The 23,851-nt window shown below is 44.7% G+C and overlaps 1 protein-coding gene across 7 annotated transcripts in view; it reads left to right on the top strand.

The window, feature by feature from the left end:
- The window catches only part of ZC3H12C (zinc finger CCCH-type containing 12C), a 41,702-nt gene extending 20,128 nt beyond the window's left edge, over positions 1-21,574 (top strand). For all 7 annotated transcript variants that reach the window (XM_048935086.1, XM_048935110.1, XM_048935130.1 and 4 more), the window contains exons 3-6: positions 10,364-10,503; positions 12,895-13,129; positions 13,740-13,846; positions 15,017-21,574. In XM_048935086.1, coding sequence (XP_048791043.1) covers positions 10,364-10,503; positions 12,895-13,129; positions 13,740-13,846; positions 15,017-16,413 — 1,879 coding nt within the window. In that variant the 3' untranslated portion in view covers positions 16,414-21,574. The remainder of the gene's footprint in view (positions 1-10,363; positions 10,504-12,894; positions 13,130-13,739; positions 13,847-15,016) is intronic.
- Positions 21,575-23,851: the final 2,277 nt, after the last annotated feature.

The following is a 23,851-nucleotide window of genomic DNA, read 5'->3' as shown; positions in this document are numbered from 1 at the left end:
CTCTCCTCATGAAAATGCTGTAGGCTGCAACAAGGCCTCCCCTCACTTTCCTCTAGGCTGAACTAACCAAGGCACCTCAGCCGTTCCTGACACGTCTTGTCCTCTAGACCCTTCACCATCTTCATAGCCTTCCTTTGGATGCACTCTGATAGTTTCATATCCTTCTTATATTGTGGTTTCCAGAATTGCATGCAGTGTTTGAGGAGAGGCCAAGTAGCTTCTGCTCAGCCGCTTTTCCTTAATGTTTATTCAACTATTAGTGTAAGTAATTAGGTTATGACCCTGACCACCTACATAAAGTGGGCCAAGTGTGAATTTATGATATGCACAGTACAGGGCCTTAATGTATAGAAAATGATAAGTAACTGTTTTAATCTATATCCAGGAATCCAATTGACAGGTCTTTATTTTTCTGTCACCAGCTATAAATCATAGAATCACTGTGTTTGGAAGGAGTCTCGTAGTCCAGTCACCCTGTACAGAGCAGTGTCAATTCAAGGCCATGTCCACTTGAGTTTCAAACACTGAAACTTGCTGAGGCTCCCATTGGCCTATTTCTCTACCCTTCCAATGTCCTTTTGAATGGCAATATATCTTTGTGGCATATCAGCCATTCCATCCAGTTTTGTGTCTTCTGTGGACTTGTTTCAGAGTGCATTCTGTCCCATCATCCAGGGCAGTAGTGAAGATACTGAGCAATGCTGGCCCCAGTATCAGTAGTCCCTTGGGGTACACTGCTAGTGACTGGCCTCCAAGTGGACTTCATGTCACTAATCACAACCCTTTGGGTGCAGCATTGAGCCAGGTTTCAGTCTGCCTCTGTCAACTTATGCCACCCATATTCCATTAGTTTGTCGGTGAGGCTGCTATCAGAGGCAGTATCAAAAGGTTTATTTTTTAAACCTCAAAATAAACAGCATCCACAGCTCTCCTAATCCACTGAGACAAACATCTCATCATAGCAAGCTGTGAGATTGGTCAAGCATTATTTGCTCTTCATAGCCCCATTTGACTATCTCAATCACCTTGTAATAAATATGTTTGGAAAAGGCTTTCAGGACGATTTGCTCCATCACCTTTACAGGGATTGAGGTGAGGCTGACCAGCATGAGATTGCCTGAACTGTCCTCGTTTCTGTCCTTGATGATAGAAGTGATCTCCTTGATGATAGAAGCTCTCTTCCAGACCTCGGGAACATCCACATTCACTATGACCTTCCAGAGGTTTCCAAGAATGGCCTTGTAATCAGCAAGCTCCTTCAACACTCCTGAGTGCATCTTGTCGGGGCCGAGTAGCTTAGGAATGTTCAGTTGAAGTGCTCCTTAACCTCTGCTGAGGAAAAGTCTTCTTTGCTCCAGACTGTTCCTTTGGTCTTGGGCCTGGGATTCCTGAAGGCAAATTTTGCCAATAAAAACTGAGGCAAAGAAAGCATTGAGTACCTTCAGCTTTTACATATCCTTTGTGACAAGGTACCCTGTCTCTTTCCTCCAGGGCCATATCCCATGGGATTCTTCTATACAATGTAAAGTCTACTGTCTTCAAGTCCAAGGTTGTGATGCTGCTTTTTCCATTGCTCTTCCTTTTCAGAATCCTGAACTCCACCACTCAGATCACTGCAGCCAAGGCTGCCCGTGACCTTCACATTCCTGATCAGTTCTTCCTTGTTTGTAACTTTCAGGTACAGCAAGGTTGTCATGTTGGATCCTCAGTCACCAAAGTCAAGAAGTTGTCATCAGTGCACTCTAGTAACTTCCTGGGCTGTTTGTGCGTTCCATTGTTGGCCAGCCAGATGATAAAAAACAGTTTTGATCTGTTTTCATTCTGCCAGATGACCAAGATATGTTTGCTGTGCTTTGTCAAGTGGATTATGTCATTAGCTAGAGATCAGTCCTTTGTTACAAAGGAGGTTCAATCCTGTGTTTATAAAAGGTGCATCCCTGTTGTTGACATCAGCTGTGCAACCAGTTGTTTACCTGCATGATAGTCTCCTCCTTTCAAGAAAATAGGCAATAGTAAATAAGTTGAACTTCCATATGCAAAAGAACAATGTTTGAAGCAGTGAGGAAGACACAGGAATTCACCCATAGTTCAGACAATCTTATTCAAATGTCCATACCTTAATGTCTGGGATACTGTTACAAGAACCTTATTTCTATGATTTGGCATGGTCATTTCTTTTTCTTTCCTCTTTGCCTTTCCAGGGTGTTGTCAACTAGCCCTATTTGGAGCTGCTAGCAGGAAAAGCAAGACCATAGCTAATCTTTGAAGAGAGATTTCTGAGAGCTTTCTTGTATGCTCTTGCTGGACTGGGTATTCTGAGCTATATTCTTACCTCATGTTGTTGTAAGATAAGTTCTTGATGCTGCCTTACCATAATAATTGATATCATTTACTGTAATTATTATTTTAAAAAAGAACTGCTAATTTTCTTTTAAAGGGATGAGACTGATTAGTGTGCACATGTATCTAAATCTAAAATTGGAACTGAACAGTAGATGAGATAATCCCCTACAGCAGCTGTAGAACTCTTGATACACATTTAGCACAACTGGGGTGAGATTGGACTGAGTGGTAGGAACCTGGGTTCTTTTATACTGTACCTAAGCAGTGACGTACACTGTCATTGTAGAAAACTGGGTATATCTAATCCTACTGCAGAAGTGTTCTTTTTGCATGTAGTTGGTGATGTTGTAATGAAAAATGGTGGTTTAAAGTATTAGTCCACAAGGGTGAGAAAAGTATTTGTCCGTTGACATAAAAATGCACTTGGTGCCTTATTTAGTATGAGCTACTAGACGAGTAACACATTTCCATCCATAGTAGTTCTGTATCCCCATTTGAACTTTAAGCAAACCTACACTTTCCATTTATGTAAGTGAAGACAAAGGGGGATCTTTGCCCATCGAGCAAATACCGATCACCAGCTCTTCACCCCTGTGTCTGCTCTCTGTTCTTCATTGTGTTCCCAGACCTGCTCTTTGTGCATCCCAGGCTGCCTCTTCTGAGCCTCAGCAGTCAAGGATGAAGGGAAGAAGGTCCTGTTCTTCCATGAGACAACAGAGACAAGGCTTTGAGATTCTATTTTGCCCCTTCTTTACTTCTTTACTGCTGAGATTCAGAAGATTCCTTCTGAAGAGAGAAATATGCTGCAGCACAGTCCTTTTTCCATGCTTGTCTTTTTCAAGAATAAGTGTGGGACTCTGAAAATTGCCTGAAACTAGTTGCTGCTGTGGTACTTTTCTTTGCTGGAATCAAAGTCAAGCTTTTGCTAAGAAAAGTAAGGAATGAGGAACAGAGTTGTTAGCTAGAAAAACAACTGAAAATTTTTCTCTATGGTGTTCATGTGCTTCTGTCCCGTATTTGTTAGCTTTGCTTGGCTGTTGTGGGTACCTTCACTTTCTTTGCCAATGGGAAGAAGTTCAACACTTTCAGTAAACCTACATAAAATTTTGTGATGAAAACAGAGACAAGAAGGTCTGAACTTTGCTGTGCTCACAATGACAGCAACATGAAAACAACGTTGAATGGCAATTAATTGGAGGTTGTACTTGCTGTATTAGATTTTTTTCAAACAATTTCAGAATTACATCTGAAAAATAACTGAAATCTTGATCATATGCTGTCTGGGTTTGCTAGTGGAAATGCAGAATTTTGTTCTGAATAACAAGATTTGTCTTAAAAATTCACCCTGTGAATTCCAAGATTATGTAGGCTCTGAACTTCTGCTTGCCCTTTTGGAAAACTTTGACCTGTATTGGAGGCATATCCTTGCTAAAGGACAATGGAACCTGACAAAACTATTGCACTTTTCTTTGGGAGAGGAAGATACTGACTTAGGGGACTTTCACATAAGAAAGGAACAGGTTTCCCAGAGAGGTGGTGGATGCCCTGTCCCTGGTGACACTCCAGGTCAGGCTGGCTGGGGCTCTGAGCACCTGATGGAGCTGTAGATGTCCCTGCTCATGGAAGGGGGGTTGGGTTAGGTGACATTTAAGGGTCCCTTGCAAATCAAATGATTCTATGATTCTATCAAAGGCATTTTGCAGTTTTCTTACAGCTTTCACTCCCAGCCATCTATCCAACTGGATGGTTTGGGTGCTCAGCAGGGGCAGAAATGCACATCCGTGTCTGGCAACTGTGACAGCGCTGGTGTTGTTCAAAAGGATCTGTGAGATACCCAAAGGCAGCTATCAAGCATTAGGCATCTCCGTTTAGGAATCTGAGCCTTGTCCATGTGTATTAGTCATGATGCAGGTCATTTGACCATGGTAAAAGTTTTGCTGATACCAGTCTACTTAGTTTTTCCGCAGCTGGAAATGACTCTGCGCACTGTCAACCAAAGGACGATTTGAGTTGTCTCCTTTATGCCAGATGTAGTTTCCATCTAGCAATTAAACTGCAGACTTATTAAAATAATTGCACTAACAGCTTAGCCTCTTCTCAGACTGAGCTCAGTAGGCACAAGAATGTGGATGGATTCAGGCATCCATCTCACCGGTAGCCTAAAGCAGTGTTTTTTCTCCATAGTCTGTCTTGTTTCTGAGATTATTTTGAGAAACCGCTCCAAGCAATAGATAAAAATATTTTTCCAACAAGTAATGATCATGTGGCTGGCAGCTTGTTACTGGCAGCTCTCAGTGCAACTTCTCTTTGCCCGTTTTGAAGTCTGGCTGCAGTGTGCGTGACTCTGGTTCAGTCAGACACCTGTGTGTTGGGCTGGTGGCAGCACTTCATACCCCTGTAGTGGCATTTTGTGTGGTGTTACAGCCTCCAGAGCTCCTTCAAAGACCTCAAAGCATGGGGGTCATTTGTCATGGTCTAATGGAAAGAAAAACACATTTGGAAACTGTTCTATCCACATCACACCTGCACCACATTGTACAAATAAGGAGCAAATGCAGAACGGATAGAAGATTCGGGTTGCTGAGAAGTGCTTTGGGACAGATTATTGTGGGCAGGAATCTGGTGGAAATTCGAAGAGGTTTTTTTTAGAAAAGGGTTGAGATTAGATACAAAACCAGTCTGCCAGCCTAACAAGGCACTGAGCCAGGGTGGAAATGCTCATCTCCCTGTTGTGGACTGCTTTCCTGTTGTTACCTGATGGAAGAAAATAGTTTGGTAGTCCTCTGAGTTTGCTGAACTGATCTACATTTTGTCATTCCTGTTTTTAGTCAATATGCTTTTTCCTGCAAAGTATCTCATGTCCAGGTTTCATTTAGATAAAAGCCTGCGGATGAATTGCAGCACTCATCAGCGTTGCCTTCAGCTCTGATGTCATTAGTGTGTGCGTATCCTGCAGCTTTCAATCTGAGAGCCAAATTTTGGTTTGAATATTGTATGAGAACGCACCAGAAGTCTTGCAACTGTTGTTAGCAATCAATGTTTTAGGAGCATACTTCACTCTTTCCAACGATTTAGCCACTTGAAAATCGAATGTGGGGACAAATAAGGAAATGGGGAAGATAAAAATGATTTCATCAGATATCTTACCACTGTTCTACTGACTGCTAGCCTAGAAAATGCTTGACTGTTTTTGTTCAGGAAGCATTCAGGGTTGTACTGCTACTTTTTATCCTTTTAAAAGTGAAGCTACATCTATCAAGAGACCAAATATAACAAAAAAATCACTCATGAAGGGTATGAAATAGTAATAGGTGCTTAAGAAATATTTCTGTGTTCCTTTAAGTTGAAGCAGTGGTTTACATGCAATCGGTCAGCAGGCAGAACCAATGCAGAACACAGTGATTTCACTACCACTGTCATCCTGCCTGCCCCGAGCCTCCATATTAGAAGGAAGACCCAGGCAATTATAGGCCAGTCAGCCTCACCTCTGTCCCTGGAAAGGTGATGGAACAGCTTGTACTGGATGTCATCTCCAGACAACTGGAAGAAGAGGAGGTTATCAGGAGTAGTCAGCACGGGTTCACAAGGGGGAGGTCGTGCTTGACCAACCTGGTAGCCTTCTATGATATTGTCTCTGGCTGGGTGGATAGGGGGAGAGCAGTGGATGTAGTCTACCTTGATTTCAGCAAGGCATTTGATACTGTCCCCCATTACGTCCTTATAACAAAGCTGAGGAAGTGTGGGATAGATGAGTGGACAGTGAGGTGGGTTGAGAACTGGCTGACTGGCAGAGCGCAGAGGGTCGTTGTTGGTGGTGCAGAGTCCGGTTGGAGGCCTGTAACCAGCGGTGTTCCTCAGGGGTCTGTGCTGGGTCCGGTCTTGTTCAACATCTTCATCAATGACCTTGATGAGGGGATAATGGCCACCCTCAGCAAGTTTGCCGATGATACGAAGTTGGGAGGATTGGCTGACACGCCTGAAGGCTGTGCTGCCATTCAGCAAGACCTGGACAGGCTGGAGAGCTGAGCAGTAAGAAACCGGATGAGGTTTAACAAAAGCAAGTGTAGAGTCTTGCATCTGGGGAGGAATAATTCCATGCAGCAGTACAGGTTGGGGGATGACCTGCTGGAGGGGAGCTCTGCGGAGAGGAACCTGGGTGTCCTGGTGGATGACAGGTTGGCCATGAGCCAGCAGTGTGCCCTTGTGGCCAAAAAGGCCAATGGCTTACTGGGGTGCATTAAAAAGAGCATGGCCAGCAGGTCAAAGGAGGTGATCCTCCCCCTCTACTCTGCCCTGGTAAGACCTCATCTGGAGTACTGCATCCAGTTCTGGGCTCCCCAGTACAAAAAAAACAGGGATCTCTTGGAAAGAGTCCAGCGGAGGGCCACGAAGATGGTGAAGGGCCTGGAGCATCTCTCCTATGAGGAAAGGCTGAGTGAACTGGGTCTGTTCAGTCTTGAGAAAAGAAGACTGAGAGGGGACCTGATCCAGGTCTATAAATATCTAAGGTGTGGGGGGCAGAATGGCGAGGCCGGACTCTTTTCAGTGGTGAGTGGAGACAGGACAAGGGGAAACGGCTGGAAACTGGAGCATAGGAAGTTCCGCACACACATGCGCAAGAACTTCTTTACAGTGAGGGTGACGGAGCACTGGAACAGGCTGCCCAGGGAGGTGGTGGAGTCTCCTTCTCTGGAGATGTTCAAGACCTGCCTGGATGCCTACCTGTGCGACCTGCTGTAGGGAACCTGCTTTGGCAGGGGGGTTGGACTCGATGATCTCTGGAGGTCCCTTCCAACCCCTACAATTCTGTGATTCTGTGATTCTTGTCATATTTGAGAAGAGATTGGAAAAAAAAAATGAAGTACAAATATTTCTCCTGTTCTTTACCAGAAGGAAGAAAGGCAGGGAAGAAGGGTGATTTCAGTCCTTTCATCATATGATGTATCATAAAGCTGATGAAGCACAACGATCAGAGAAGGAGAGCATCAAATTGGCATCACCACAAAACAAAAGCACAAATTTTAACCAGGTGTTTTTCATAGTTTCTCACTAATAATTTAAATTGGACTTTGTATCAGTTCCAATGTTAGCATGGGCACGGATCAGAATAATGGCAGAAATAGTGTGAAGATTTATGTGAACTTTAAATCTCACTCAGCAGTGCCTGAAAGTTTGTATGCATTGTAACATACTTCATGAGAGTTTAAGTACATTCCAGATTGATGTTCTGAGTGGCAAGATTTTCATGTTTTGTGTTAGGCTGAGCTGCCTTTTCCCTTGCTGTGCCTTGAGCAGTGTGGCTTGAATTCCAACTGGATGGAAAGCAACCGGAAAGAATTCTCATCTCTTTCAGGCCAGCATCTCATTCCAGAAACAATTTCTCACATTTATGGGAAAAAATGTACTGTTCAAACTGTTACTAAAACGAACTCTTACAAAACACTTGTTCTCTGTAAGGAGTGAAGTGTGGTCTTATCCATTGGAAACCAGAGAGATTGTTTAGAGTAATAACAGTACAATGATTTCACTGGAATTTAGAAGCTGGAACAAACCCTTCCCAACTGTTTTAAAATGGATTGCAGTGTGTGTACGGTTGTACATGGCCTGCTGATAGCGTGAGCAGTAACTTCTTGTATCAGCTCTGCAGGGGAGGCCTCACATCTGCGAGGCTGAGGCGTGCAGAGGGGAAACCTCACATCACCCAGCAGAAGTAACTGTCCCTGTGCCAGCTAAAACCCTGTCAGTCTGCAGCAACTGCAGTGTCTTAGTACAGAGCTCACGTTTCCAGGTCCTGTCTCTGGAACTGCTGGAAAAGGAAATAATGGAAATAATGCAATTTCTTGGTTAAACCCACATTCTGGTAGTGGTCTTTTGGTTTTGTTTTTCTCTTTTCTTTTTTTTTTTTTTTTTTTTTGGTATTTTGTGCAGTCTGTGACATCCAACACAGCCTCTGCTGAGGACAATGCTCTGTGAGATGTGTCAGCCACAAGTCCTTGTCTTCCAACTCGTAGACTCATAAGAGCAGTGGAATCACAGCATGGCTTGGGTAGATGGTCTTTAAAGCTCACCCACTTCCAACCCCCAGCTGTGGGCAGGGCTGCCACCCACCAGATCAGGTTGCCCAGGGCCCCATCCAGCCTGGCCTTGTGTGCCCCTAGAGGTGCACACCACACCCTCTGCAGGCATTTCAAATCTAAACAGCTTCTATTTTTTTCTCACTACTACAGGGCTGCCTCATCCATTGCAGCATTATTCAGGCTCCCTCAGACTGTCAAGAAACATGAGCAGTGCAGCATGTTAGAGAGGTGGAAGCAGCAGGTACTTCAGAATGGTTCTGCCAAACAAAGAGAAGCACAAGTTTTAAAATATTTTTCTAGGATTTGTATTTCCCTATAAACTTTACTACTGGAAGATCTTTTAGGTGACTTGCTCTGTTCATATCTTTCACAAATCACTCCTTGGTGGTTGAATTCTCTTACCTTTCAAAAGCCAGATGAGGAGGTGTTCATACAGGACATGGCAAGCCAGTGAGGCAAAACCTAGTGGCTTGCTGTCACCCTGTTTGTCCCTTTTGCTATTAGCAGCTTGCTGTCATCCTGTGTATCCCTTCTGCTGTGCAGAGCTGTGGGCTTGGGAGGGACCTCGTGGAAATTGCTGATCTCCTCTTGTGCATGGGGACAAAACCTGGACCAGTGCCATCTGACTTGTACTTACAAATGTCCACTGAGGAGATTCCAAATCATTTCTAGGCAGATTGTCCCATTAGTCAGTTAGAAAGCCTTTTCTAGCATATTGCTTAACTGTTTCTCATGCATTTTGTGCTGACTTTGCCATCACTGCTCAGTAGGACTGCTGTGGGCTGACCACGGCCAGGAGCCAAGCACCCACCCAGCTGTTTGCTCACCACCACCCCACAGCGGGACTGGGGAAAAACAGGAGGAACGAGAGCAAGAAAACTCAAAATAAGGGCAGGGAAATTGCTTACCAAGTAGAATTGCAGGCAAAAAAGGCTGGAACCAGCTGTGTGCAGCATGGGACAGCCTCAGCCCGTCCTCCCAGAGGCCACCTCTGCAGCCTCCCCAGGACCATGGGGGCCCAATGGCTGATAGACATGCTCTGTTTTAATTACATGCAATGTGCTGAAGACAGTTTTGTTCCTCCATAGGCTTGTTTATCCTAGATTAACTGAATGCGCTTTTTCCAGCGTTTCCCCATCGGTCTCGTTTTGCTTTCCTTTGGATTTTTTCCAGTTTTCCTGTGTATTTCATGTTCTGTGGTGCCTGAAATTGGATGTGGAAGTCAGACGAGGCGTCACCTACCTTCAGAAAATGAAATAATTGCATCTCTCACTTTACCTCAGACAGTTATTGCACAATGGGTGCACTTCTTTTGTTTTGCTTGTGTCTGATCATATTCTGCTGAACTTGCGCCTCTCCATGGTTTTTTAATACACAACTAATTTCACCTTCCTGAGTGCAGTACTAAGCAAATTCTTACGTTTTCTCTTGTTGCTTTAAGAGAGTGTTTCCAGTTTGCCTGAGCTGTCTGTAGAGTGCCTGGTGTTGGAATCCTTCTCCTCTGTCTGAGCTTGAGGGAAGCTCCTGCTGGGCTCTGCCACCATGCCCTCAGGGCTCACTATTTGTTGCCAGCATTTCCTAAGAAATTTGCACTTTTTCATGTCAGCATTTCAGCTGTCCCATATCAAATCTCCATTACAGCTGTTATATACCAGATTTTTGGTTGGGCTGTGAGGATCTTTAACACTCTGCTTATGTTTTTCCTTATTCTCCAGTCTGCAAAGAGATGCTGACAGTACTCTGCAGATTCACAGTCCCTCTCCCATGCCATACAATTGATGGCAGCGTTTGGTCAAAGCTCAGACTGACTTCTGCTTGCCTTTAGAAACTCTGGAGCACGTGGATAACGTGACATTGGGTGGGAGATGTGTGCTTCACTGTGTTCCGTGTGCACTCAGAGAAAAGCAAAGTCATATAATAAGGAAATTTAATGTGTGTTTCAGCCATGGGAACAAAGAAGTCTTTTCTTGTCGAGGAATCAAATTGGCAGTAGATTGGTTTTTGGAAAGAGGCCACAAGGATGTCACCGTGTTCGTGCCAGCGTGGAGGAAAGAACAGTCGAGACCTGATGCCCTTATCACAGGTAAGCTCTGCTCTGCCTTCACTGGCTTGTGGGGTGCTTTGTTCAATGTGAGTGGCTACTGGGCAAATTGTTAGAAATGTAAGACTGCAATAGAAGGTATCTTTGGTGCACCGACTTCATTACAGTCTTCGGGAAAGAAAAGAAAAGGACAAAGTAGTGCCCTCTCCACATCTTCTTTCTCTGCTCGCCTTCTAAATTTTTCTTTAATGCTGCCCCTGATGTCTTCTGGGACGTAATTGCCATTTTTAAATCTGTTACGCCCGTGTAGCCTTGGCAGCAAAGAGGTTTGAAAGCTGTGATTCACGGAATGATCTTTCTTGTGGTGAGCAGAGTCTGCCAGCCTGCCCTGTCTGCAGTCACCTGCAGTGAGTCACTGCCCTGCGCTGGGAGCAAAGGGAATGATCCCGGCAGCGTGGAACAGTTCCATTTGGAACATTACTGTTAACGAGTGAGAAGGCTGCTGATTTATTTATTTTTTTCACTTTGAATGTGTTTACTCTCCAAACAGTTTGGTGTAGATGCAGTTGTTTCTTTATCCAGCTTCTTGATTCCCTATGAAGGCTGGAGGGTTGTCTTCCTGCTGCTGAGAAGTTGAAACAGAGGAGAATCAGAATTTTTTTATTATTATTATTATTATTTAGCTTTTTAAACATGCCTTTAAAGCTGCCTTTAAAGGAAGGGAAGCTTGTGAGAATAGTAGTGATGGCTGCTAAAAGAATATGGAAGCATGTTTTGATTTCCATATGCATTTCTGAATTTCTAGAAAGATCTTTCCAGTGCTTCATTTCATTTGCTTGCTGGCTACTAGAACATATCATGTTAAGGCAAAAAATGGATTTGGAAAGGTATCGTTAGCCCTCATCAGAGGTGGTGTGGGGTCTTTCCCTTGAAAGAGAACGTGTATGTAGATAAACATTTGATATAGCCTATTGCAAAGGAAATAAAGAAAACCATAACCTGAGAAAGAAGATGGATTAACCTGTCTCAAGGCTTGAGCTGGTCTTGGTCAAGTCATTTCACTATGTTAGTGTTTGAGATATGAGAAGAGCATTGGCTGAGTAATAAGGACTTGACTACTTAGAGTTGAAATGTAGCACTTGCTAGAGCTGTGGCTAGGACTAGAATCCCAAAAAGGAGTTTTGAGAAAGCAGAAATTCTTAGGGTCGACTATTTTTCTACCAATGGAAAATGAATTTGCTGTGCGTTGTCAGGGAGCTGGTAAATGGGAGGCAAATCGAAGAAGAATCATAGAATCATGTGTTCTTCTTTGTCTGTGCTGTGAAGCAGTTCTTCAGCTTTCTTAGCAGGATGCAGGGTGCCTGCTTGTAGCCAGCCTGCAGAAGCACATTGTGCTGACACTCCATTTCCAGAGATACTGAAACATGTGACCACCTGTGATTTTGTCAAGGTCTGAAATGACTGATGTGGGAATGGCTCTGCGCTGTCCATATTTGTGAGGAACTTCTTGGACCAAACAACAGCTGCATTTTTCTTATTACTGCCTGCCATTTATCTAGACATGACAGATATTTTGTTCTTTCTTAATGGGGAAAGAAATGGCCATCCTTCAGACTCTTACATATCATTTGCTGCGTGGGGGGAAAAACGACTGCAGAAAGGCTGGACATCATTTTAATCTTGTGGCTTTTCTAGTGAGCAGATAATGTTGGCCTGAAATATATTGCTTGTTTGTAATATTTATGCTGTATTTCTTCCTGTTGGAGACTTTTTTTTTGTGTGTGGAACGTTTTCTCTGTCAGGTTTCTTTCACTGCACAATAGTGATTTGAGATCTAAATCATTAAGAGCCATGACTCATAGACAGTGTGTGTCTTCTGCAGTTTCAGGAGTTGCCTAGCTTTCTGTTTATTTTTCTTTCATAGCATTTTTCTTCCGTAGCTTGTCTGCTGTGAGCAGAGCGATAGCCAGTAGAAGTGACCCAAGGTGGGGATGCCCCAGTGCTTAGCACTGTGGTGCTATGGCCGGAGTCTTAGTCCAGGTTACCCTGTTTGGTAGCCTGAGCTCATCTTTCAGAGCTCCTCAGAATGTATTTTGGTAACAAAATGACATCTTAAGCCTTCTTAGGAGGTGTTCTAAATTTAGGTAGAGCCTGAGGTTTGTAAAGAATGCAGGTTTTCTGATCCTTGTGGTACTGTTAGTAGTCACTCCGTGTTTCGATTTGTTGTGGGTTTTGTTGTGTTTGTATTCTTCTGAGTGTTGTCAGTTGGCTGCTGACTCTAGCTTTGAGTATCACACATCAGACGCCTTCTGCTGGAATATAACCTTTTAAGACATGGTTATAAACGCTTCCTAAAATCTCATGTCTTTGGAGATCAAACAGATACATTTTCATTTTATTTCTTCTTCAACTTTTGATTCTTTTTCTTTGCAGATCAAGAAATCTTGCGTAAATTGGAGAAAGAGAAGATTCTTGTATTCACACCGTCCCGCCGAGTGCAAGGGAGAAGGGTGGTGTGCTACGATGACCGATTTATAGTGAAGCTGGCCTTTGAGTCAGATGGCATCATTGTTTCTAATGATAACTACAGGGATCTAGCAAATGAAAAGCCTGAGTGGAAGAAGTTCATAGATGAACGCTTGCTAATGTATTCGTTTGTTAATGACAAGTAAGTCATTTTATCCTTATATGTGCCACTACATAACTGAGGAAAGGGCAGTTTGAAGATTTGTATGAATTTCTTATCTTCCACCAAAATCATTAAGTACATGTAAGAAAACAAAAGGAATAGTTAGTCACGTTTTTGGTGTTGTGAGTGAAAGTACTTGAACTCTGCTTCTTTGCTTTTTCGTAGTAATGTTTTTATATCTTTTCACTGTAAAATTGTTTGCCTCTTCTAGTGTATACCAATGTGTATTCTGTATTTTATGTGTGCTGCAGTGTCACACTGAAATTCTCTTGGTGTACTGAGCCAGCAGTTTTGAGAACCTGTGGCTCCAAAACCATAAGTCATAGAGCAGCCCAGGTTGGGATGGACCCACTTACTACTGGTGGCTTTTTGTTGTGGCATAGGCAGTGCTGCAGCAGAAAGTCGATCTTGTGCAGCTGTGGTACAGTGACATCAAAAGCTGCAGCTGTTTTCAAGAAAACAGCTCTCAGGGTACCCAAACATAAAGATGTTAGCATGGCAGGCTATAGCGCCAGGAGGTTCTTGTTTATTGCAGGAGGAATGTGAAAAGGCATTTGCTTCTGTAATACTTTTTTTTGTTGCTTTATAGATTTATGCCTCCTGATGATCCTCTTGGCCGCCATGGCCCAAGTCTGGATAATTTTCTTAGGAAGAAGCCTATTGTGCCAGAACACAAGAAGCAGCCGTGTCCATATGGTAATTTGATTTTCTGCTCATCAGCTTTCTGTACTGCTGGAACTGGTGACTCAGCCCCTGCTTTATTCTAATGCTGCCAGAATTAAAACTTTTAGATGGAGGTTTTTACATTATCGTCTTAGCCTGAGAATGTTTAAAATGATGAGCACTGGAGTTATTGCAGGCTGAAGGGATTTTTTTAATGTGATGGTTAAAGAACATTTCTATCTACCAGCTGAACTAAAGGAGCAACTTCATCAGTCTTTGGTAGAGAGAGATCTAAAACAACACCTGGATTCTTCAGGCTCTGGAAAGCTACTTTGTAATGGACTTTTGGCCAGATAATGGATTGAGCTTCCTCAAGTTTAGCTGCTGGCCATCTTAACTGAGCTGAATGTCTACTGCTTTTATGGCTCCATAACATTCACACTAAGTTTCCCACTTGTATATCTTCTTAGCACAGTACACCAAGTGCCTGCATACGCACTGATGATGTGTTCAGCTCAAAGTGTGTCTGGTAGTGTTGGTCTGTGTTCTGAATCAGTTGCTGCGGAGCGCTACCACTGCCTCTTTTACCCACAGTACATGAAAGGAGATCTTAACTCTCACTCTGCATCACACAAAACCATTTGCAAGATCTTCATAGAATCATAGATCCAGAGAATGGTTTGGGTTGGAAGGGACCTTAAAGATCATTTGGTTCCAGCCCCCTGCTATAGGTGGGAACACCTCCCACTGTGCATTACTGAAAGCCCTGTCCAGCCTGGCCTTGAACACTGGGGATAGAGCATACACAGCTTCTCTGGGCAACCTGCTCCAGTGCCTCACTGCTCGCACAGTGAAGCATGTCTCCCTAACATCTAAACAAAATTTACCCTCTTTCAATTTAAAGCTGTTATCCCTTGTCCTGTCACTGCATGTCCGTGTAGAAAGTCCTTCCCCAGACTTCTTGTAGGCCCCTTTAGGTACTGGATGCCTGCTGTGAGGTTCACTGGAGTCTTCTTCAGGCTGAATAGCTCCAGCTCTCTCAACACGTCTTCATAGGAAAGGTGCCCTCTGATCAGTCTTTCAAGTTGTGAGTAAAACTTTAAATGAGAAGGATTCCCATTGTTTCATGATTGAGATCTTTTATTTCTTGTTTTCTTCTTGCTGATGTTTTTTTTTTAAATCTCATTATATTTGTCTTGACAGGGAAGAAATGTACCTATGGACACAAATGCAAATACTATCACCCAGAAAGGGGAAATCAGCCTCAGCGATCTGTAGCTGACGAACTTCGTGCCATGTCTAGAAGTACAGCTGCCAAAACTACAAGTGAAGGAGGACTGGTAAAAAGCAATAGTGTTCCCTGTAGCACTAAGAATGACAGCACTTCTGAGCTTAAGCGTGCCACTCCGAAGAGGCAGTCGGATCCTAGTATAAGGACTCAAGTCTATCAAGACTTGGAGGAAAAGCTTCCCACCAAAAACAAATTAGAAACCAGGTCTGTACCTTCGTTAGTTAGTATACCAAGCTCCTCTGCTGCAAAACCCCAAAGTACTGCACCTTTAACCAACGGCCTTCCATCTGGAGTTCATTTTCCACCTCAGGATCAAAGACCACAGGGACAGTATCCTACAGTGATGATGGCAACCAAAAATCACGGAACACCAATGCCTTACGACCAGTATCCAAAATGCGAGTCTCCGGTAGATGTAGGGTATTACTCTATGCTGAATGCATATTCAAGTCTGAGTATATCTGGTCCACGCAGTCCTGAAAGGCGCTTCTCCTTGGACACAGATTACAGGATTAGCTCTGTAGCTTCTGACTGCAGTAGTGAAGGGAGCGTCAGCTGTGGCAGCAGTGATTCCTATGTGGGTTACAGCGATCGCTCGTACATGAGCTCTCCTGACCCGCAGCTGGAGGAGAACTTGAAGTGCCAACATATGCACCCGCATGGCCGCCTTAACTCTCAGCCATTCCTACAGAGCTACCACGAGCCTCTAACACGAGTGCAAAGTTACAGTCACGAAGAACCAAAGCATCACCACAAACCTCCAATTCCGTATATGGCTGTGCATTTCCAGCATCCAAGCATCGGTGCTCGTTCTAGTTGTCCAAATGACTACTCTGCATCTCAGAGTTCGTCGCACTCAAAGACCGTGCACATGGGGAGAGCCCTTGTGTCCACGAGGATAGATAGCATTTCAGACTCACGTTTGTACGATAATTCTCCGTTGAGACACAGAAAGCCTTTTGCTGGCCAAGATGGGCTGGGAAGCTGGGACAGGCAGGGCTATGGGGTGGATGCCTACGGCTACCGTCAGACCTACTCTCTGCCCAGTAACCCCACACAGCCGTGTTACGAGCAGTTTGCCTTCCAAAGCTTACCGGAGCAGCAGGACCAGACGTGGCGTGTACCGTACTGTGGAATCCCTCAAGACCCCCCGAGGCACCAAGACACCAGGGAGAAGGTGTACATCAACCTGTGCAACATCTTCCCCCCCGACCTTGTGAGGATTGTCATGAAAAAGAACCCTCACGTGACAGACGCTCAGCAGCTCGCCGCAGCCATCTTAGTGGAGAAATCTCAGCTAGGTTATTGAGATGATGCATCTTTGTGGTGTCCAGTAGTTTTCAGCTCAGCTCTAACGCTGAGGGAGGTTTGCTACAATAGCATTTGGGATCTCCTTCTCAGCAAGGAGGTTATATAGTAATCCATTTATGTGAAATACTGTAATATGGAGTCTGTATGTAGAGCCCCATGCATCAGAGTACCTGATATGTTTTGTGTTCTAGTTTGAAAATTTTTTAAAGGCTATTTTCATGTCTGGAGAAAGCTCCAGTTTAAATTAATATATAGAGAGATATATATACAAAAATCTGTGGTCTCTGGTTATAATCTTTGGTGCATCAGGGGTTTATATGCAGCACTTTCTATCCTTGTTACATGTTGTTGCGATTTTGGGATTTGTTTTTTAACTTGCTGGATGTTTGTCCTGCACGGTGTTAAAACAACCTGCAGAGAGAGGGTTTTGCAACTTCCAGCAGACAATTTTCAAGCCAAGTTTTTGAACTTTTTACAACACCGTGTTTGTTTGTTTGTGGGCTTTTTTGTGTGTGTGCTATGATCTATTTATAGGAAACAAAGATTTACTACAGCACTGACTTTATTTTTTAAACAGATAATTGAGTTACCACGAACGGTGAGATGGGTAACCTTATATTAGTAATTTATAGCATGGCACTTTTCACTGCTTCCTTTGTTTTGTTTAAATAGTTACATGTTCTGTTGATGCAGTTGATTGGTAAGATCAAATGCAATCAGAGGAAAAATACTTTTTTTTTTTTCTTTTTTTTTTTTTTTTTAACTAATTTATGGCTAAGGTGAAAGCCTTATTGCTTGGTTTTCAAAGGTGCTGAGAATTTGCAGCCCCCTTTGAGCCCAGCAGAGACTGCCAACACTCGGTACCTCCAAGAAACAGGCCGCCTTGCTTCCATCCCCACGTGCTGTTCCTGGTCAGTAGAAAGGGGCCTGACTTGCTAGGGTTCTGTTTAGATGTTTCATGTGTCTTTCTTTGTATTGCTGCACAAGTGTACCGGATAAAATACGCTTTTCATAAAATATTTACCCGTTTTTAAATGAATTTAATTATCTCAATGCAAGTTTTGTATTTAAGACACTGTTTGATTTTACTTGTTATTTATCAAGGCTGGCCTGGAAGGGTTTGTGTGTTGAGGATATGCAACATTTATTAACTGCACTATGGTGACGATATTGTAGCTCAAAAGAACAAGTGAAACTTTTTGTCTTTGTGTTGCAGATGGGAGGGAGGGCTGGGGAGGAAGGGGCTGTGTGTGTTCCTGGCGTCGGTTCCTGGCCTGCTGCGTCGCGGGGCCAATGCTTGCCACAGGTAGCGTAGTCTTAGCAGCAGACCAAGTGAGTCTGCTCTAGTACTAGTAAGGGATATTTCTGGTTTTAAGTCATGGGTTTTACTAGCACCTCTAAGGTTTTATATATATATACATCTATATATATAAAATAGAAATAGATTTTGCAATTGATGTCGGTTGTACTTACATGACATAGTCAGTTGCCTACAGTTTTAGGTTTCCATCCATTGTAACATTTTTTCAGTGTTAACAAACCACTGGTTTACACAATTACTGCTGATCATTTTGGTACACTTGCTGGAATGTAAAGGCCCTGAAGAACCAGAAAGTACCTTTTACTGTTGATACAAATTGTATCTTTTTAACTGAGAACTATTTTGATTTGTAGATTTAGTAGAAACACAAACGTATGGCTACAGGCTTTTGGGCAACATTTTATCTCTTATTGAAAAATTAGGGATTTCAGATGTAGAATAGATTTAGGCGAGTAAAAATAGTTATTAGTTGAGGTGTCTGTCTCAATTTCACATATTTTAAAAAAAAAGAAGAAAGAAAAGAAACTAAAGAAACTATTGGCATCTTCTTCCTCCTAAAATCTTCATAGTGTGAACTCACTAAAATAAAGGTAAAATGCTGCCTGAAAATGATGTCCAAGCACCTTTGAATACGAAGACATTTTCACTACTCGTGCGACACCGTGTGTGGCAGTGAGTAGGATTTGGGTATACAGTAAATGCTTCTGAAGAGCATTGTGCTTATAGACATATCCAATAATCTGAACCGTGTTCAGCTAACTATTTCAGGAAGTAGTGCTCCAGGCGGCTCTTACTGCTGATGTGGTGTGGGACCTGCGTTTGCCTGTCCGTGGGACGGCGCAGGAGCTGTCTGTCCGGCTGTAGCCTTCCCCTCGCTTTGGTTGGTGGCTGTCTGCAGGCGTTGCTGGAGCGTAGGGGCTGACGTAGTGCTGATGCTGAGGTTTGGAGAGGTCGGTGGGTCTCATCTGGGTTGTACCCCTAATATTTTTTGAATGGAATTACACATCAGTACTACACCATAGTGTAGATGCAGCTGTTTTAACAATGCAGCTATTATACCTGTGTTTTTAATGAGTTTCTACGTTTATTTATTATGTAGGGATTCGCTTCTGCCAAAAGCTGAATTCCTTGAACGTGAACAGGATCGTGTGTTTGTATAGAAGCGTTTCATCTCCCCTGTCCCATGAACATCAGAACACCCTGTGCTGTGTGCCCGGGGCCCTCTGGCCTCCAGGCTTCACATCGTACTGCTGAAGCCAACAGGAGACACGCTGTGGTGCCTGGATCTCGGATGCCTCCACAGATGTTAATGCAGCACTGAACCCCTGCGAGTGTGTTGGTTGGTAGAAAATTCCCATTGTACGTTCTGTGCTTGGTGCCGAAGCACTAAAAACACTTTGAAAGTGTAAGAACAGGAGTTACGTGGTGATTGTTGATGTTGTGCAATGAGGTGCTGGTTCCCTTTAGACGCTCTTACGTTGGGTGAACAAAATGAGTGGGGGACAAGCGGTAGGGCTTGGTTCTTCCTTTGTTGTAGTTGTGAGTATTGGAGGAAGAGGGGCAGACCGATCTGTACAGGGAGCAGTACCAGCAGTGTGTGGGGAGGAGTGGCACTGGGCAGGTGGTACTGCTGGCTATGGAATTGCACTGATGCAAACAGCTGGGCTTAAATGGTAAGGGGTATCTTGTCAATATTGTCTTCACTGCAAGCGCTGCAGTTACAGAGGAGAGCCTTCAGGTTAGCCCCATCCCACCACTTCCCTTCCCTCGGCATCGAGAGCTGTTGGGGTGCTTCGCAGAAGCTGTGTGTGCAAGCAGGACCTGAGCCATGAGAGCTGTCTTGTAACAGTGTGCAGATGCACCATGTTTGGGTGCACGTCAACGTCAGGCGTCCGCTCCGCTGTTCTCTGTACAAGGGCTGTTGTCAGTATTTAGAGTTCTTAAATGCATCCTGTGGGCACCTGACTTTGAGCTCGGGCTGCCCGGGATGTGATGGTATTAATCGCTACGATGTCTTTCTACAAACACCTTTAAATGTTTCTTTTTTCAATACCTTGCCCTTGCTTGCCAACTGCTGCTAATGGCTGGACGTAAGACCACGTCCCTGCAGGAGCCGTGTTTTCTCTGCTGTGTCTGAACTATAACTCGGTCCTCTGCTGCAAACTGCTCTGGGGAGAGCCAGAAGCGTGCTGCGTGCATGCAGCACCCCAGAAAGGAGAGCCTGGTGACACCCACGGCCTTTGGACTCTTGTTGAATCGTCCCATCTTCTGCTGGGAAAGGAGCAGCGAATGGGAGCTGCCATAAAGTACCAAACCTGTGTGTGCACACAGAGCACCTCACATGGCCCGGGCACCACGGCAGGGCGAGGGGTGTGCGACGGGGCCGGGCTGGTGCTGCTGGCTGCAGCGTGGTACGATGCTTTCCTGCTGTCTGGAGCATTTAGAAAATACCCAACTGACTTTGCATTGCTACTGAAAATTTAAAATACTGTGCAATTAAAAAGACCGTTTTTTTAATAAAAAGTAATGTAGAAATTATTTATTTTGATTTACAGTGTGACTCTTGCTAATTTATTTCTTGCTTTAAAGGCCACGGAGGAGTGTATCTGTGATTTAGTGTAGGAGCTTAAGCTGCTGAAATGAAGATAACAACAGATTAAAGCTTAAAACGAAATCCTGTGGCCTTGTTTTGTTGTTTTTTATTGTTTGTTTGTTTTTACAAAAGGGCTGAGGTTTTATAAGCGTCAAGTCATGCCTTTTATACGCTCTGTGAATTATCAAGGGGGTAGGATTTAAGAATTTCCTTGAACTTCAGTATATATGTGCACACCGTTTAGACTCACCGTGTAACCAGTGTGAAAATCATCAGTGTGAGGTGGTTGTTCCAGCTGGCCTCGTGGTGGGGAACGGGAGGGACGTTCAGATTCTGTGTGCTGACGTCCCACAGCGCACTGCCCACAGTCACGGGTATCTTAAGGCTTCATCAGGAGCTGGTGTCTCGCAGCCTGATCCCACGTGCAGTGTCTCTACATGCGTGGATCATACTGGTGCATGTGTGTGATGGGGTTTGCTTTGGTACAGGGCAGCGAGATACATGGGAGCTGTCGATAAAGGCGTTGTTGATACGTTGAGTTGTTCATAGTTGGGAGCATGCTGCAAATCATTCTCCACCTCCCATTTCCAGGTCTTAAAGGCTTGGTGTAACTTATGCTTGAACTGATTGTTACTCTGTCTGTCCTTGCACCTCTAAAGGGGAAACGACAGCAATAGTTCTCTTCCCCTCTCAGATCTAATAGCCACATGAGGAGCTGGAAGGATGCAGAAACCAAATCTATTCCTTGGCATCTCAGCACATTCATCCTCACTGTTTTGCTGGTGTAACAGTCTACGCCTTCTAAAGGCAAACCTCTGTTTTTGTAGGATGAATTATTTTGTTATTCTTCAGTGAAGTCTGATTTAAAAGGTTAGGTTGGCTGGTTGGTTGTTTCTTATTTATGTGAATGACACTCTTAATCATTCTGGTATTTAAGAAATGTTGTGCCAGCACATTATGGAACATTGTGCAAGGAAATAGAAACACAGCTACGGCAGCAATAATTGCGTTCAGTAGTTCCTTTTCCCTCATTATCCCTGTGCTTGTATTGAGTAGGTGAAGTTTTCTACAATTCTAAAGGCTGTTCTGGCAAAGCCATTAGTTAAGAGTAGTGTTGGGACTAATTGGTAAAGCAATTGTCAAATGCTCTTCGTTCCTTCACTGGTTGTTCCGTGTCATTTCTGTGATGTGACTACTCCCATCCTAAAGCCACCATCTAAACCATTCCAAAAACGTGTATCTGGATTCTGCTTTTAGAGAAAAAATAAATAAAGATTCATTTTCCTCACTGGTGGGCTGTTTTGTTTCATACATACAAATTTAGAGAGCAGCATCGATGGCAGCAGAGCATAGAGCAGCTCTGTGTCCTGACCTGCACAGCACAACGGCTCCCGTTGAGTCAGTTCACCCAACAGTGCCACAACTGAGAGGTTCAAACACATGCAGTGATTACAGAGCGTAAGTTCATTTTTAAGGCAGTAAAGAACATTTAATGGGCTCTTTCCAGTCCTTTCTCTTGGTGAGAGGGCTGGGGCTCTGGACACACAGCCGTGGCTGTCATTGGTAGCAGAATCTGGATGAAGACTGCACACCAGCAGAGCTGCTCTGCCTTCAAGTATTGCTACACGCCTATTTATCCTTAAGTGCATCACTCTAGCAGTTTATCTCAGAATTTTGCAAAGTTATTTGATGAATGCAAAGGTACAACAGAAGCTGTGGAAGCAGACTGTTGAGCACACACGATGCTGTGGAAAGTTGTGCAGAATTGCACTGCTGGCTGGGGTTGACCTGCTGGGTTTGGGTGCCCTGTCAGCCCTGCAGCCAGGAGCGAGGCTGAGAGTGGTGCAAATAGGGTGGGTGGTTGGCCTGAAAAGCAACCTAGCGCCCTTAAGGGCTGTGCCCACTGACGATTCACTTGGTGCAAGCACTCTGCACATTGGCTGCACCGTGGCTGAGCATGCTGTGTGGGTTTGCCTCCTCTGGGCAATGGGAGATGCTGGAGTGAAGCTGGAATGTCAAGGCCCAGCAGATGGGTCAGGCAGGATGGCAGGGGCTCACTCCCACAGAGATTTGCCTGTTTGCATCCTTCAAGGTAAGCTTGGGAAGCCTACCACAGAGAACACGTTATCAGGCTAAAAACATATCTTGTGACTCTTTAAAAAGAGCCTGTCAGGGATCCCAGCAGCCCTCAGTGGCCACAGAGGTGTTATGCTGGAGTTGAAGGCTGCCATGCTGGAGCTGAAGGCCCAGAAGCAGACGGCCTGCAGCATCCCAGTAGCTCTTGTAGTAACACACATGTGCTCCTGTAAGGCCGTGCCAAGACAGGGAAGCACCACGGGGCAGAAATGGCTACGACTGCACCAAGTGATGGATCACCCCCACCCTATGGCAGCCCCGGGCCCATAGCCACCCCCAGGTGGAGTTGCTGCCCCAGGGGCTGAGGGCTGCCAGAGCCAGGCAGCGCCGCCATCGGCCCTTCTTCCCCTCCCCTCACAGATGAGCGTGCCAAGAGCAGCAGGTGGGTACAAAGGAAATTAAACGCCGCTATTAATTTACATGAACCAGTGAAGCGTGGGCAACGGGAGCAGGAGACAAGGAGATGGTGATCAGCGTGAGCAGCAGGTTTTTACGTGGACCAGGCTCACATTACAGAGATCCCCCGATTGCGGGGCTGACCCGGGGCTGCTGCTGCCTTCTGGTGACCTGATATGCCCAGGAGGGAGAGCTGGGCTGGGCCAGGGCCAGGGCTGTGCGGGGCACCCAGCCTTCCTGTGCCACACAAAGGCTGTGGGATTCACTTCATATTTCTTAAATGCACACGTGGATTTAGGCTCTATTTTGCTCATTTCAGAAGCAATCTTTTTTCCACCTTTGCCCTGGGGTTGCCCCATTTTGCAGAGTCGCCCGCTGGGGCCAGGCCTCTTCTCAGCCCTCCACCAGAGTCCTCCCACTGTGAGGTGGGTTAGTTAGATAGAACAGAATCTCAGAATCATTCAAGTTGGAAAAGACCACTAAGAACATCCAGTCCAACCCCAACCCATCCCCACCATGCCCACTCACCACGTTCCTCAGTGTCACATCTTTACATTTCTTGAGCCCCCCAGGGACGGTGACTCACCTCCACCTCCCTGGGCAGCCTGTGCCACTGCCTCACCACTCTTCCTGAGAAGAAATTTCCCCTCACGCCCAACTTGAAGTTAGTCAGCACCCAAAGCTGGGAGACACAGGACACAGTCCAGTGCTGTGCTTGGAGCCTTTTTGGAATTGCTTCAGGGAAAGGAAAACATCAGCATGATAAAAATGGAAAGCGTAAGCATGGCACAACATGCAGGGAAGCAGGATCATTACCCCACTAGAAGCCTTCACTGCGATCTTATTGAAACAGAACTCGCCCATCCCATCTTCTGCCACTGAGAACCAGTCTGTGGGATAACAGCACCTGGTACCTGCCAGTGCATGTGAATGAGGGCAAGCAAAGCAGCAGCAGACATGTAGTCATACACACGGAGAAGCCAAGAAACA

Source organism: Lagopus muta, chromosome 1, assembly GCF_023343835.1.
Source record: "Lagopus muta isolate bLagMut1 chromosome 1, bLagMut1 primary, whole genome shotgun sequence".
In the NCBI taxonomy this organism is placed as follows: Eukaryota; Metazoa; Chordata; class Aves; order Galliformes; family Phasianidae; genus Lagopus; species Lagopus muta.
Note: the sequence above shows the minus strand (reverse complement) of the source record. Positions and strands in the feature narration are given on the sequence as shown.